This window comes from Talpa occidentalis, unplaced genomic scaffold (assembly GCF_014898055.3).
Source record: "Talpa occidentalis isolate TD23 unplaced genomic scaffold, MPIMG_talOcc4v2.1 talOcc4.10, whole genome shotgun sequence".
Classification (NCBI taxonomy): Eukaryota; Metazoa; Chordata; class Mammalia; order Eulipotyphla; family Talpidae; genus Talpa; species Talpa occidentalis.
The window spans coordinates 33,441,398-33,458,235 of record NW_023600993.1 but is presented as its reverse complement, the minus strand read 5'-3'; the positions used below and the strand labels follow the sequence as shown (position 1 = coordinate 33,458,235).

General features: G+C 40.0%; 1 protein-coding gene and 2 pseudogenes across 4 annotated transcripts in view; all 3 read left to right on the top strand.

Annotated features, from left to right (window-relative positions):
- Nucleotides 1–16,838, top strand: part of SMARCC1 (SWI/SNF related, matrix associated, actin dependent regulator of chromatin subfamily c member 1) — a 129,934-nt gene that overhangs the window by 79,047 nt on the left and 34,049 nt on the right. For all 4 annotated transcript variants that reach the window (XM_037528321.1, XM_037528338.2, XM_037528347.1 and 1 more), the window contains exons 20-22: nucleotides 4,140–4,195; nucleotides 5,607–5,721; nucleotides 6,675–6,829. In XM_037528321.1, the coding sequence (XP_037384218.1) occupies nucleotides 4,140–4,195; nucleotides 5,607–5,721; nucleotides 6,675–6,829 (326 nt within the window). The remainder of the gene's footprint in view (nucleotides 1–4,139; nucleotides 4,196–5,606; nucleotides 5,722–6,674; nucleotides 6,830–16,838) is intronic.
- LOC119237487 (60S ribosomal protein L10a-like) lies at nucleotides 8,559–11,053 on the top strand (annotated as a pseudogene).
- Nucleotides 11,479–15,938, top strand: LOC119237471 (ATP-dependent RNA helicase DDX19B-like; annotated as a pseudogene).

Below are 16,838 nucleotides of genomic sequence, written 5' to 3'. Positions count from 1 at the left end.
CTGCTCCCCTCAGCAGTGTACTTGGGTCCTTCTGCCTTTTCTGCTCCCTGCTCTGTCTCTGGTGAATTCTCTCACCCTCCTAGGCCTCTGGCCCGTACCCCAGTGCTTGTATAAATAAATAAATCTTTAAAAAAAAAAAAAATACACACTGCTTCACGTACTCTTCCATATAGCATATTGAGGAACAACTAACTCATAATTAATTGATAAGTTAAAACTCTTAGTTAATGTCCTAAAATTCTCACCACATGTCTCCAGATTTGTTCCTTACAGAGGAGAGGGTTTGTCTTGAACTACACCATTCATCTTTAGATAAACTGATATTAGCATTATATAACTGTTTATCTTGGAATCATAGCTAATTTAAGAATTAATATCAAATTTGATTTGCCTTACAGTAGAGGTGTGTAATCTTATTGGCATATAGAGCTGTAGACTGTGTGTAGTCATTTCAACAGCAGATATTTATTTTTTAAAAAATATAAAATTAAAAGTTAAAAAAATAAAAGCAGATATTTATTTTTTTAAAAAATGCCTTTATTCCACATAGTACTTAGTTGGGCTGTAATTAAGCTGACTCAGCAACGGTCTATTGAACATTGAATTAAAGAATAACTTGTGAAGTTTTGGGGGTTTTAAAACCTCATCTACATTTGGCTTTTTTTATTCAGGTCTGTTGTTTTACTTTAATGTGTCTTATTGCATCTTGCATATTTTATCTTAACTAAAAATTACAACATTACCAATAATTTCCATCTCTGTTCTGCCTTTTCGTTATCTTCTCACCTTCTGACATCCAGCACCAAGAATCCTAAACTTTGAATATTTCACTCCCTTTTTAATTGATTTTTATCACAAAGATATACATTAGCAATATGTTAGCTAATATTTTGTTTTTAACTTTATGAAAAATGGTGTATTCTGAGACTTTTTTTTTAAGATGTATTTATTTATGCATACAAGAACTGGAGCATAAGCCAGAGGTATGGGGGATGAGAGGATTCACCAGAGAGTGGGGAGCAGGCAGATGTACTGAAATACACTGCTGAGGGGAGCAGCAGGTGAGTCAGGAGAGATCTGCTGTGCCATGTGGGTTGCTCCCTGGCCGGCTGGGGACCGAGCTTGTGCTGCAGTGGCTGGCGGTAGCTTGATAGCACTGTGTTTAACCCCTGTGCCACCTGAAGTTTTTTATTTCCTCTTGAAATCTTGCATTTCTTTCCATTTGTTTGTGTTTTTTATTTTTTTATTATTTTTTAAAGATTTTTTTTAATGATATTTATGCATACAAGAACTGGGGTACAGGTCTGAGGCGTGGGAGGATGAGAGAATTCACCAGAGACAAAGCAGGGAGCAGAACAGGCAGATGGACCGAAGACACTGCTGAGGGGAGCAGCGGGCTAGGCAGGAGAGGTCTGCCAGGCCATGTGAGTGTCTCCCTGGCCAGCCGGGAATCAATCCCACGCTGCAGAGGCTGCAGACAACTTCACAGCGCAGTGCTCAACCCGCTGTGGCACCGGAAAGGCCCTCTTCTGTTGTTTTTTTTAAACAGTGTCTTATAATTTTCTTTGAATAGGTCCTTTACCTCCTTTGTTAGCTTTGTACCTGTGGTTGGGGTGAGGAGGAAGTGGTTTTGTGTGTGCATGATTGTGTGTGTATGATTGTTTTGTTTTCCTATTTCAGACATTTCATAGGCACATTTACTTTGAAGTGTGGTAGGTGGACATACCACATCAAAATAAGGAGTTTGCATCCCTAGCTCTACTGTTGAATTCAGTTGTAACTTTTTCCTTAGTTGAATGTCTTGATAAAGAAGATTATTGAACATTTTTTAACATTCAACTTGAACATTCTTGCTTAACTCTTTATTGTGGAATGGTCCTTTTTCCAGTTTTTCTCCCAAAGTATATATACCAGTTGACATTTAAACCTATAACATTGTCGTATGTTTTTTTTTTAAGATTTATTTATACATACAAGAGCTGGGGTACAGGCTAGAGGTGTGGGGGATGAGAGGATTCACCAGATACAGAGTGGGGAACAGAACAGGCAGATCAACCGAAGTACACTGCTGGAGGGGGGTAGCGGGCGAGCCAGAAGAGGTCTGCCACGCCATGTGGATTGCTCCCTGGCCAGCCGGGGATCCAACTCGTGCTGCAGAGGCTCTGCACAGCTTCAGAAGCTGTGTCTTAACCCCTTGCGCTACCAGGGAGGTCCTAAACCTGTAACATTTGATCCATTATTTCCTAGTGTTAGATTCTCTCATGTAGCAGGTGTGAAATGACAATTTACGTTGTGGCTGTCAATTTGATTTTCTCTGACAACTAATTTGAATATCATTTATTGTTTGTATGTCATTGCTCACTTTTCTATAGTGTTAAGTCTGATATACTAATCTAGTTACTGTGCGGCTTGTGTTCTCCCCCCCCATTTTGTTGCTTTATGAAAGCTTGTTTTGTGGTTAACCCTTTTTGTGTTGTGTTTAAGATATTCAGGCTTTATCTTTTCATATGTGTTTAGGGTTGATTTTTGTTAACTTATCAAAATACATTTTTTGTATCTTAATTTTACAGCTGTCTTGTTAAAACCCTGTGATTATATTTGGTAATGTTTCTGCAGATTCTTCTGGGTATACATTTTTATTTTCTTAGAAATCATAACTCTTTTTTCCTTTCTAGTCCTCTTTTTCTTACTTGACTGTATTGGCTCTGATCTCTTTAGCAATACTGACCTAGTTAGCAATTTGGCAATACTGTTTGCTCTTGACTTCAGAAGGGAGTACTTTAGGAATCTCTCCCTGAAGAAGGAGCACTGTAGAATTTTTGATAGCGATCTTTCAGGAGCTCAGGAAGTTTCCTTGTAGCCTTGGTTTTCTAGAGCTTGTCATGTATTTAATTTTGTCAGACACTTCACATGCATGGGATCAGATAAGCTTTTGGGCTTAACTAATCTTAAATTATCCATCAATTCTGTCATATTATCATAACATACTGCCTTTTTTATTTACTGCTGTATTCTATTTTCAGATACTTTGCTTAGGAATTTTTCGTTTATGATTATGAATGAGATTTAGCTTAGTGGTCTCTCATATTCCTTATCTGTTGTCCTGATTTGTGAATCAGGTTTATTCTTACTTTATATTTCCCCTGCACTCTTGGCTTTTTTTCCTTGAAATGTCCTTTTCTAAATATGTACTACAGCTGTCCTTTCCCTCTCCCTTTTTACGTGTTTGCACACACACACACACACACACACACAGAGCCATGTCTGTCTAGGAAATGTTAGTGCAACCATTTATCCTGCCCTGATTTCCCATAGCATCTCTTACGTGTGTGTATGGTGGACTTAATATTTAGTGTCCTTTCCAAGCAGAATATGGTTCTTCTCTAATGTTCAGTGAATATTTAGCACAGCATTGTTTCTCTGGTACTGACACAAAATATTTATTTGTTGTCAAATAATAAGTAATTTATAAGTTTTTGCTTTTTGTACTTTTAATTTTTGTACATACAGAAAAGTGAAAACCCTCGCTCAGTTCCGTGCATTTTCACAAATTAAATACATTCATGTAAGCAGCCCCAATTTCAAGAAGCAGGTCATTATCATCACCGCAAGCAACCCTCCCTTTCTGCCTACATACCCCTTCTCCATTTATTTTTTTTTTTAGGATTTATTTATTTATACATACAAGAACTGGGGTACAGGCCAGAGGTGTAGGGGGTGAGAGGATTCACCAGAGACAGAGTAGGGAACAGAACAGGCAGACTGACTGAAATACACTGCTGAGGAGAGCAGTGGGAGAGTCAGGAGAGGTCTGCTGCGCCATGTGGGTAGCTCCCTGGCCAGGGATCAAACTCGTGCTGCATTGGCTGCAGATAGCTTCATAGGTTGCATCTCAACCCATTGTGCCACCAGGGAGGCCCCCCCATTCTGCATTTAACTGTTCTCCTGAGTTCATAGATTACTTTCCCATTTTTGAACATTAACAGAATCAAAAAACGTGTTGTTTTATGTCATACTTCTTAAGTTAACCCATGAATATGAAATTCATCCGTATTACTATGTAGTTTCAGGCACTCAAAATAAAATTGTATAATAACTTTCAATTTTTTTCCATATTATTCTTATTCTTTTGCTTATAGAAGGAGCTGACGAAGAAAAAATGGAAACAGATACTGATGGTCATCAGCCTGAAAAGGTGAATTTCTGTCTGGTTTTGTTCTCCTGTTACCACAAAGTGCAGGCCTTCCATAGCATAATAGTTTGGATTTTATTCTGATTTTTTTGAGGCCCTTTGAGGGAACCATAAATGATTTTATCTGCTATTTGAATTATACTGGTTCAAGGTATAGTTCTCACAAAGCATAATATAGAAAATGTTTCATTTATTCAGTGAAGATTTGTGTACTTCCCAACCTCCTTTTTGTACCCCTTTCAGTTGCAATTAGGAATATGAATGTAAAAGTTGTGGTTCTTAGGAATCTTAATTTTAAGGTATAGATTCTGTACTTGTGCCAGAAGAGAATTATAAAATACTGAAGGATTGTGTAGGAGAGTTACTGCCAACAGAAAAATATTTAGAAAAGACTTAATGAGAAGATGACATAGAAGTAGGTTTTAAAGAGCATGTGGAACTATAAAGATTGAAATGGAGAATGAAAATCAGGATTCTAACTGGTGATAGTAAGGAGACACTAAAGCCCATATGTGGAGGGCAGGGAGGAGCTCAGTGTATATAAGACCCAATACCTATTTATAAAGGCTGTAAACTCAGGGTAAACTAGACAGAAAGGACTTTTCAGCTTCTTTATGATCAGAGACACTTGATAAGCTATGATGTCATCATATGCAAGTCATGTCCCATATATAAGTAGGGGTTTAAGATCTTGCTTACATAAGGTATTTTTAAATTGTAAATAGCTAAGGAGAGGAAGAGAATAGTAGATTTAATTATGGGTCTTACGATGTTCCAAATACTATCCTTTGTACTTTGCATCGGAGAGTTCATCTAATTCCTAAATAACTTCATCAATTCAGTGATAGTCTCTTTATTTTAGATGATGTTATATAATTTGCTCAAGTTCATAGGAATTTCAAAATGAGTAAATTCTATCAAATGCTGACCAGAGGAATTGAAGTTTTCAGTCCCAAGAGCACTATCACTGAGTTCTCAAAAAAATCATTAACCTAATGGCTGTATTAAAGGGCTTTGTCAGCTTTTTATTTCTGGAGCAACTCATCTTAATACTTGGTTGATAAATACGGACTTTAAAAGCTCATAGTACTTCTGGACAACTAATAACTTAAGTGTTTGTTTAACCAACAAATAATATAATTAATTCCTTTGACATTTATTTGAACATTGTAACCCTGACTTTGTAGCAAAGAGGTCAAGGACTATGCTTTAGGGATGTATCATCTTGTGAGCACTCAAATGTAAAATTTATTTCTCTGAATTTATAAATTTCTTTTCCAACTTTTCTCTCCAAAGCCCTTTGAATCTAGTTCACTTATTGCTAAAAATACTGGAACCTTTTGTTAACCTAAGATAATATCACTTGTAAAACAACCAATGTTTCTCACTATCCTCTTCCTATACCACTTTGCAGGCAGAAAACAAAGGAGAAAATGAGACAGATGAAGGTGATAAAACACAAGAAGGAGAAAATGAAAAAAATGGTGAGAAGGAGCAAGATAGTGAAGTTAGTGAGGATGCCAAATCAGGTAATTTGAAGGAAACCTTTAGGTTTTATTTTAAAAAGATTATAAAAAGCACTGGAGAAATGTAAGCAGTTTAATTGTATAATAATATTTATTTGGGGTTTGTTTCTTAATATAACAGTAAGTGTGCCTTTGAGTTTTTATTTTGCATGTAGGTAACATGCTAATAATAGTGACTGCATTGTTTTCAGTGGTATACAGACATGATTTGTTCATTTTGATCAAAGTTACCACACAGAGCTGCTATTTCATTTTATTTTATTTTATTTTTTTAAAGATTTATTTATACAAGAACCGGGGTACAGGCCAGATGTGTGGGAGAGTGAGAGGATTCACCAGAGACAGAGTGGGGAACAGAACAGGCAGACTGACGAAATACACTGAGGGGAACAGTGGGCGAGACAGAAGTCTACTTCGCCATTTGGGATTCTCACCGGCCGGCCGGGATCAAACCCGCACTGCAGAGGCTGCAGCCAGCTTCACAGTGTGGCTCTCAACCGCTTGCACCACTAGGGTGGCCCCTGCCGTTTCATTTTAAATGTCAGTTGCTGGCATATCCCATCATGCTTGGCTCAAAAGGCCTGCGGAAGTGCTCTATTCCTCAGCATCTGATTTCCTCCAGACTTCAGGATTTCCCAGTCAGAGCATTCCATTGAATGATGAACAAACATGTTGCTTTAAGGGCTTAGTTACCCTGAATTTTCCTTTATATCCAAGGGAACTATACACAGAGCTTAGAGAAATGAAGGGAAGACAAAGTGTACCATTCAGAAAATCCATCTAAAATAGAGTCAGACTTAAATGCATAGAATGGTTCAGCAATAGTCTTGAAAAGAGGAAAAAGGCACTGAGATCTCTTTGTAACATCAATTTTAGTTTGTTATGTGGTGGAGGTGAGAAGTAAGATGGCTTATTGAGACTGAGTGCACTGCTAATAAAGCTTTCTGATTTTTCAGAAGAAAAGGAGACTGAAGAGAACAAGGAACTCACTGATACTTGTAAAGAAAGAGAAAGTGATATTGGGAAGAAGAAAGTAGAACATGAAATTTCTGAAGGAAATGTAGCCACAGCCGCAGCAGCTGCTCTTGCCTCAGCTGCAACCAAAGCCAAGGTTTGCCCCTGACAGCCCTTTTCCAGTGCTCTCTTAATCCATGAATAGTCGTATTGTTTTTAGGTTATTAGGAACATTTAGTATAAAGAGCCTTGCACCTAATAGGAAATGACTATTTGCTTGAAAGCCTTTTTCTAGGTTAGGAATTCCAGGGCAGGAAGAGGATGGTGGAAATACTAGATCTAATCCTAAAGGGTGGCTGCCTTTTATGCATTCATTGTATCATTCAGTCTTGTGAAGACTGCGGTGATGGAAGGCAGAATTTAAAGAGGACTGTTATTTCAATCATTTCTACCAAATGGAAATATTTGTGATTTTTAAGATAAAAATCTGTTTCCTTGTGTAATACTTTGCCCTGTGCCTACAGACTGAAAGGAGAGAGAGGGAATCTAAAATAACTTTTTCTTATTGAATTTGCCAGCTTTTCTGGGGGTGGTTTTCTCTATTTATAACATAGTATTGGCTTCACAGGATACTTAAGAAAAAAGAAAATGTTATTTTCCTTGCATTGTGTTAATTTAGCATTTTAAAGCATTTCAGGCATGAATGTGTGAAGTTTTCAAAAAAAAAATTTCACCCTTTCCCCATTTTACCCTCAGAAATCATTTACCAACTTGTAGGTTACCACATTTTGAGCAGTAGTTACTAGAATATAGCTAATCATTTTATCTTGCACTCTTCTTGATCTATTGGTAATGATGTTGTTTTATGGTCTTGAATTCCAGACCATTGAGCTTCTTGTACAAGGTACCTGCGTGTTTAAATCTGTGGAGCATGGTTTATAACAGACTGATAGATGACTCAGTTCAAACCATAGACTACTATTTGGAGTGCCTACTCATCTGACACATGCACAAAAATGTTTACAGGCCACCTGCAGTTAGTCCAGACAGATACCTTAGCTGATTGGTACAATAGCTTGAGTTCCTGCATATTCATACTTGCCAGTCATTTTCAAAGATAGCTCCTGATTTTCGTGGTTCTTTTTGGTATTCTCGCTATCTTTACTCTACCATACTTTAGCAATTTTTGAAGGACAGTTTGAATACTTAATGAAGTATTGACTGTTGTTTCCTATTTGTTTGGTTTTGTTTGTTTGTTAGAAACATATTTTGATGTTTCTCTGTCTTCTGCCAAGTTAGATTCTTGGGTAGCTCATTGTCTCTGAGCTGTCCAACTTCTTATTGTTCTATAGTCATCGGGTGTCTTTTAAGATCTTAAGGGTTGTCTTGGGCATATTTTCTCATTTTATAAATAAAGATCTGGAGGGAGCATTTCTCCTTCGTGTCTTTCATCAGGGCATAATACAGCTGCCTATCCAGTCGTGAAGTCTGCAGCTTCAGGTCATTTTTGACTCCTCAGTTTTTCATTTTCCATAGCTATTCAGCTATCAAATCCTTCTTGGTACTTGAGTTCATCTGCTATTACCTGGCTTCCTTGCTGTTTTCATAGGTGAGCTTCCATCCCATCATCTGTTGCCTATCTCCTTCATCCCATTCTCTATCCTTCAACCAGTGTAATCTTTTTTGTTTTTTAATTTTCCATTATAATACTTCGTTCTTGAGGCTCATGGCATCTCAGGAGCTGCGAGCTTCAGTACAGACACGGTCAAGTCCAAGAACCACACCACACACAACCAATCCCAGAAGTGGCACAAAAATATCATCATGAAACCTCAGTCACAAAGATATAAATCTCTTACGGGGTGAACCCCGGGTTCTTAAGAAACATGCATTTTGCCAAGAGGCACAAGAATGGCCTGAGAAAGATGCAGGCCAACAATGCCAAGGACTTGAGTGCATATGCTGAGGCTATCAAGGCCCCTGTAAAGCCCAAGGCAGTCAGGGCTAATATCCCAAAGAGCAGCAGCCATAAGCTTAGTCATCTTGCCGACATCGCTCAAACCAAGCTTGGGAAATGTGCACATGGCCGCATCTTCAAGGGTCTCATGTTCTCCCAGCTGAAGTCCAGTGCTTAACCCTGGGCCAAGGATGCTGGTACAACACAAGTTCCCAAAGATGTGTTGGCTGCCAAAGGTCCCCAAACTCCAGAATTGAGAACCCCTGTCAACCATTTGAGAACAAAAGGACTGGTGTTGCCCCAAGGTTGCTGTTTGCAGGACACTGGTGTCTTCCTGTGCTATTTATACAAATGAACCTGAAGCAGAATTTGTGGGAAAAATAAAAGAAAAAGGGCCTCCCCAGTGGCGCAACGGGTTGAGCGCTGTACTGTGAAGCTGTGTGCAGCCTCTGCAGTGCGGGTTCAATTCCCAGACAGCCAGGGAGATACCCACATGGCACGGCAGACCTCTCCTGCCTCACCCACTGCTCCCCTCAGCAGTGTCGTTAGTCCGTCTGCCTGTACTGCTCCCTGTTCTGTCTGGTGAATTCTCTCACCCTCCCGCCCCTCTGGCCAGCCTGTACCCCAGTTCTTGTATAAATTAATCAATCTGAAAAAAAAAAGATTTATTTTGAAAAATGAAAGAAATATAACATATTCAAATAAGTGGATATGTAAGTCTGCAGCTCAGTGAGTTTTTTCACGGATTGAGCCCCCACCTTTGTGTTTACAAGCAGCATCTATATAACAATACCAGCCTCCCAAAAGTTTCCTGTTACTCCCAATAACTGTGCCTCCCTTCAAGAGTCATTCCTAAACTGTCTCCTGACCCCATGGATTAGTTCCTTCCATTTTTTAAAAACTTCATATAAATGTATTCGATCATTCCTGGTTACTAAGGGTTAAACAGCATAAGCAGCAAAGCCCTATGACACCCTCTAGGAGGCACTTCAGGAAGTCATGCATGGGAACCAGAGCAAACACAGCAAATTTTTGGAGATGGCAGAGTTAAGTATCAGCTTAAAGAGGTATGACCCTCAAAAGGACAATCATTTCTTGAGCACGGGTCATGCCTAAGTCCACCCCAGTAGCACTGTGACAAAGCAAAGGTGCCCACATGAATACTGAGGCACTGAGGAAACACAACAAGAAAAGAAACTGGTTAAGAAGCTGGCCAAGAAGTAGGATACCTTTTTTGCTTCTTAGTCTCTAATCAAGCAGATTCCACAAGTCCTGGACCCAGTCCTGAGTAGACTTCTTCCCTTCTTTGCTGACCCACAATGAGAATATGGTGGTCAGTTTGGTAAAGTGAAATCTATAATCAAGTTCCAGATAAAGAAGGTGCTATATCTCTTAGTGGCTATTGGGCATATAATGATGACATGATGAGATTGTGTACATTAACTTAGCTGTCAGTTTCCTGATGCCAATGCTCAAGAATTAGCAGGCTTTATACATTAAGATGACTTGTACTAAGACACAGCTTAAATTCTGGTACCAAAAAAAAAAAAGAATCATGCAATATGTAAAACAATCTTTAAAAATACTTGCATGAGTGTTTTTACTTTCTTAAATAACCTGTCTCTGGTGGATTAAAATTACATAGGAGTTTTTCATGATCAGGACTCTTCTTGGTTCTCAATCATCATTTCTGGTCTCTCACCTATACTGTTTCTTGCAGTTCTACCAGAAAAAAAAGCCACTCTTTCTCATCTCCAGCTGGGCTTCCCTGGACACTTGTCCCTCTCATAGAACATGGGTATCTCATTCTACCTTCCCATTATTTCTCCTCTTTGTACACTGTGAATGTTCACTATACAATGCCAGAGAAGTAACTACCTATAAATTTTTACAAATGCCTCATGTTGTTTTCCTCTGACCTCATAGTTTTTGATACATGCAACAACGGGCACAAACATTTGTATATTGTATTCTACTCAATACCTTCCCATAGCTATTTGTCTATTACTGCAGAGAAACTGCTTTGGCCTGGCCCTGGGATACCCCCATACAAGGTTAGAAGAGTGTCCAAAACACATTTTATTTTCAGGTCACTAAAATTTTCTCCCTCACCATCACTCTTCTTTCTGATAACTGTGACTAAGTTCTTCAATCTCAAAACACCTTTGTTTCCCACTGATTTGTGATACAGACACTTGTACTACATAACTTGGCACATATGAACTATTCAGTGCCATTTACAGCTGGATCTGACACATTTCAGAGCACACATAATCATTTTTGTGCTACATGGTGATTAAGGGGTAAGGAATTCACGTAAATTACTGTAATTAATAGAACTTATCTGTACAATCCAAGTTCTCTCTTACTCTTTTTTGTTCTTCTGTGTCTATAAACAGCTTTATTATTAAGAGTTTTCCTTGATACATTTTAATTGTCACATTCTGACATGGAGTGGTAATTAGAGATTCTAGCTCTAACTCCAAAACACATACTGTGAGCATGCTTTCTGACTTTTACCCATCCTTATCATATTGAAGGACTGATCTGTAGCATATCTGTTTTTTCATTGTACCTACTGACAAGCTATTATTGATCCACCTAGAAGAGTAGTAAGGAATGCCATTGGCTTGTTGCTCTGGAGCCCTTCCATCTGGATGTGTAGCTTTTAATAGAAGGAAGAGTCCAGAACTATTGCTGGAATAAGCTAGAAACCCCCACAATTAAAATACATGTCTTTTTTCAGCAGTAGGATTCATTTCTTCCAAGATAACAGAGATTACATTTTGTTGAGACCACAGACATTTCTTTCAGATTTATTCTTTACCACCCAATCCACATATCCTAAAATGGCTAAAGTAGGTCTGTCTTCGTTGCAATGGTGTTCATCCTGGGGCAACAGGCATATTCTTTTTCATCCTTCTTTAATACCTTATAACGGGCCTCCTTGGTGGCTCATGGGGTTAATATGCAACCTATGAAGCTATCCGCAGCCAGCAGCACAAGTTCAATCCCTGGCCAGGTAGCTACCCACATGGCGTAGCAGACCTCTCCTGACTAGCCCGCTGCCCCCTCAGCAGTGTATTTCAGTCAGTCTGCCTGTTCTGTTCCCCACTCTGTCTCTAGTGAATTCTCTCACCCCCCATACCTCTGGCCTGTACCCCAGTTCTTGTATGCATGAATAAATAAATCTTTAAAAAAAATACCTTATAACTTATTCCCTTATGCCTGAAATTCATTCTTGAGTAGGCAAATTTTCATTGTACATTTTAGTCATAAGACTTTAACAGGTAAGCATTGATTGAAATAGGTTTACACTATGCATTGTACATTGGTACCATATCTTCTTACCTGATGATAACTGTGGAGAGGAGAGAGAAGGAAAGGTTGATTTACTTGATTATTTTGCTTATAGTTAATCTTGTATGTATCCTAGTATAACAATAGAAACTACTTCTGTTCTACCAGCTAGAGCCCATGCTTTGTTATGAAAAGTTGTTCTCAGCTGTTTTCTGAATCTCTACTTTCTTATCATTAATCTTCTTGTTGTATGGTTGCTTCTCCCCCATTCCATATATCTTCTGTGGTACATGAGGAGCTTCAGAGCTCCTCATTCTTCTTAGGTTCTATAAAGCCAGTATGTGAAGGGTTTACACTCCCTCTCTAACCCTTCTTTTGAAAGGCCTTGGTTATCCTGGTTACCAGATTTTTTCAAAAATCCATAGCCTGTGTCTCCTGAATGCTCCTGCTTCATTTCTTTTTTGCTATGTAACTACAACAAAAATAGTGACTTAAGCTATAATTATTATATCTTATATGATTTTTACAAACCTCAGACTCAACTGGAAAATTCTGCTCTGTGTGGCATTGCCTAGGTTCACTCACGTATTCACCTCATAGCAGGGCTGTTATGGAGAACCTGAGTTGACGTTGTTTATAGCTAGATGCCAAGATTAGGTTGACTATACCCCCTGGAGGCCAGAGGATGTCTCTTTTTCCTTACAACCTCACTGAGATTACCTTTTTCTGCTTCATATTATGGTGGTCTCAGAGTAGTTGGACTTTTATGTGACTGCTTAGAACTTTAAAGGAAAAGCTTTTGTTCTATGTGATGAGGGGAACCTGCTGCTGTCATGTCCTGGGGCTTCAGCTTGGTGCTGCATGACTTCTGTCCAACTCTATTGGTCAAGAAAGGTTCTATCAGAATTCAAAATGAGGCATCTTAGACCACACCTATAGAGAAAAGATGTTACCTTAACTCACCAGTCTTCACTCTAGCCACAAATTACTTTTATTTCTTCCACTTGCAAAATAAATATGCCATTGTGTCCTCTTATAAAGTCAGAGTTAAGACTACAGTTGCATGATATTATCTAAATCAAGCCCAGGGATTATACTAGTGAAGTTCTTCAAGAGTTGTTATTTGAATAAGGTTCCTTGTGTGTTAGTGTTCTCAGTATGAAGAATTTGTGCACTAACATAACAAAGGTGAAGCACAGGCAGGATTACTGCAGCAATTTTTAAATCTAGCCAGCCATTCATTTCTAGTTTCTTGGTCAAGACCCAGTCCTACACACTGAAAATTACTCTCTACAAATTTTGATTTGGCCCTCTGGGATTTTGATTCTGCCTTCTGAGGCATGTTTCTTTGGATTAAAAAAAAAATCAGCCCAATGCTGAGGGGCAAAGTTTGGGTCTGCTGGGGCTCTTTCTTTTTTTTCTTTTAATAGAGGCATGTTTTTATTTATTTGTTTGTTTGTTTGTTTTTTGTTTATACATGCACTGGGTACAGTCAGAAGCGTGTGAGGGTGAGAGAATTCACCAGAGCCAGAGCGGGGAGCAGAGCAGGCAGAAGGACCAAAGCACAGTGCTGAGGGGAGCAGCGGGCGGCAGGAGAGGTCTGCGCACCATGTGAGACCCTCCTCCGGTGGCCGGGGAGCAGCCGGGGATCGAACCGGCGCCGCAGAGGCTGCGGGCAGCTTCGCAACCCAGCGCTCAACCGCTGCGCCACCGGGGAGGCCCTGCTGGGGCTCTTTCTATTGTCCCTGCCTGTGGGCCACTTGAGTAACTTTCATCTTAAGGCAGAGACTCAAACCAGATGATAATGGTGCTGTTGTCAAGACCAGTGCCAATGCAGGGGAGATAGATGAAGAGAAGGAAGACACTGCTGCCCAGTCCTTGCTGAACAAGTCGATCAGAAGCAACCTTATAGATAACAAGGGGAAGTCCTGCAGAGGGATCCACACTCCCCCCTTTACTCATTGAAGTCTTTTGAGGAGCTTTGGCTGAAACCAAGCTTCTCCCAGGAATCTGTGCCTTCTCTTCAAGATATAAGAGAACTCATTGTCTTTGATGCTTGCTGAACCCCCACAGAACTTAATTGCCCAGTCTGGTACTAGTAAAATAGTGTTGGCTATGCTCAGTCAGATAGAACCAGCAAACATATCCCCAGTGTCTGCACCTCTCCCCAAACTATAAGCTCAGCCTTGAAACAGGAAAAGTGATTGAGCAGATGAGCAGATTTTGCCTGAATTAAGCTGGCTTATGCTATTTGAGGCATAAGCTGGCTTATGCTGTTTGAGATTGTCATTGGCACCCCAGCACAGTCCTGGACTGGTGCTCCAAATTCAAGTTCATTGACCCCATTAAGATCAAGGTGTTGGTTCTGGATTAGGTGGATGTGATGATAGCTATTCAGGACCACAGAGATCAGAGCATCCACATCCAGAGGATGCTGCACAGGAAGTGCCAGATGCTGCTTTTCTCTGTCACCTTTGAAGACTCTGGAAATTTGCCCAGAAATGCTTCCAAAATTATCACACTGAAGCACAAGGAGGAGACATTGGAGACTTATCAAGCAGTATCACATGGTGTGCAATAACACAGAAGTTCTAAGCCATGTGTAACCTCTATGGGGCTATCATCACTTAGCCATGATTTTGTGCCATACTTGCAGAAAAGCTAGGTGATAAGCAGCAGAACTCTCCAAAGAAGGCCACCAGGATGCTCTGCTGAGTGGTAAAATGAGGGTGGAACAGAGGGCTGAAGTTACTGAGCACTTTCAAGAGGGCAAAAAAAAGGTTCTGGTGACCAACAACATGTAGTCTGGCATTATTGATGCCTAACAGGTGTCTGTTGTCATCAGCTTTGACCTGTCCGTGGACAAGGATGGGGAGGTCAAGGAGACCTGCTTATATCTGATTAGGCGCACCAGTCATTTTGGCAGGATGGATCTGGCCATGCACATAAGCAACAGCTATCTACCTCTTCTCAAATTTTGTTTGGACTTGACAAAAATTGTGCAAATGATGGGAGAATGTAGGAAAAGATTAGGCATGAATACACAAATTCACCTTTTAGAAATTCCCTCTTTTTTTTATTTTTTTTGGGATCAGTGTTTTTCCCATCTTTATACTAATCTAAATGCTTTGGCTAATCACTTGCTTGGAATCCTTCATGGTAGCCCCTCGTTTGTTGCTAAGCGTGTTTGGGCCAGCCTCTAGCCCTTGTGGACATGACAAAATATATATGAAAAGGGACCTGGGAGAGAAAGAGAGGCCTCTATGAGATAGATGTGTATGCCTTCCATGATGGTTGGAGTATGCCTGAGGCAGCAAAGGCCTGTGAGTTGCTGCTTTCATTTGGAGTAGGACAGTTCCTCTGTTGTCACCCCATGTCCTGATGCCCACAGCAGGAAGGGATGAGCTAAATGTGGACCAGAATGGCAACCTAGGACCATTAGTGTGCTCGGTTTGCAGGTTTGTGTTGTAGGACCCAACGTGTTCTTCTCACCAGCTACAGTCTGAGTGTAGGGGTTCCCCCGTTTGTGTTTGCGCAAGTCCTGTGGAGAAGTTACAGAGAATTAGTGGTGGCCCAGCATGCTACAAAACTGGGTTTCACTGACACTTACAGTGTCATTTTCACATCCTCACATCACCTTGACCCCTACCTTTCCCTAAGAAAATAAAAGGTGATGTGAGGTTTGGGTCACCGTGAAAAGTGTGGTTTCAGATCTCTATGACCGCCCTTCTGTAATCTCCAGCAGTGTGCACAAAGCCTTGCTTTGTCTCCAAATCCCAGATGGCAAGTTTTGTTAGAGCTGGGGAATGATTTTCAGATATTTGGTATCTTGATTATGAAGGGATTCTGAATATCTGTGTTCCCGGTACTGGGACTACAAACAGGTACAACCAAGGAACTAGGTAGACTACAGCCATTCATCTGTCTGTGATAAGAGTTACAGACAAAGCCTTTGCTACTTCCTTACTTGGCATCTTTGTGCAAATAACAATAACAATCAACACCTTCTCTGTGCTGGCTAAGGCCATTGATAGTAACAGTGATAGAGCAAAGAGAAGATGAACTGAATTTTAAACACCAAAAGGAATCCTCTTCAGCTCTCTGACTTTGGTACAGAATCACTACTTTATCTAGGATCAGACCTGGAAGAGGGATTTTCTGGAATGAGAACTGTTCCAGAGGCATTTCTATGTTTTAGCGCCAAATTTGTCTGCTTGGAAGGAAATAGGCTAGTGCCAACCCCCAGGTTGGACACCAGCAGACACCACTCCTTCCACATTCCTGCAGCGGGTGTTTGCCTATGTAGTCTTCTCTATGCTTCTTAACAACTCTCACCCAATTGAGAATCTTATCAAAAGAGGAAAATGTTGTGTCACCCCAAAATCCTATAGACCAATCCTGAAATAACTAAAAACAAGGGTAATAATTAAAGGAGTCCAGACTCCTCACAAAGCTTCAGCTCACTGCACGCTAACCTTTCCCTCAAAACTTGTATAACCTATCTATTGAGTAGCCCTCAACCTGAGCAGGAAAGTGGGTAGGGATATGCTTCAGACTCTTAAATGGTAGGTATAAATGGATATCTTGTAACAATCTATATCAACAGTTATTAATCTTAGAGCTTAGACCTGTAAGAATTCACTGGATAGGTTTCATGAAGTCTCTAAAGTACATACATTATTTTGAGTTTAAATGCATTTTCCTGGGGTAAGACTCCCAAAAGAGTATGTGTCCTTTAAAAAGTTAAGACTGTTGTGAATGGCTCTAAGGTGTTGCCCCACTGTCCTTCACAGTCCATGTTCATACTTACCAGTGCCTGGCTCCCAAGACTCAGTTGTCCTCTCTGACCTTGCTTGGAATTGAGTCATCAGTGTTGTAAAAATGTACTAAGTCCTTGGTGAGCTCCAAT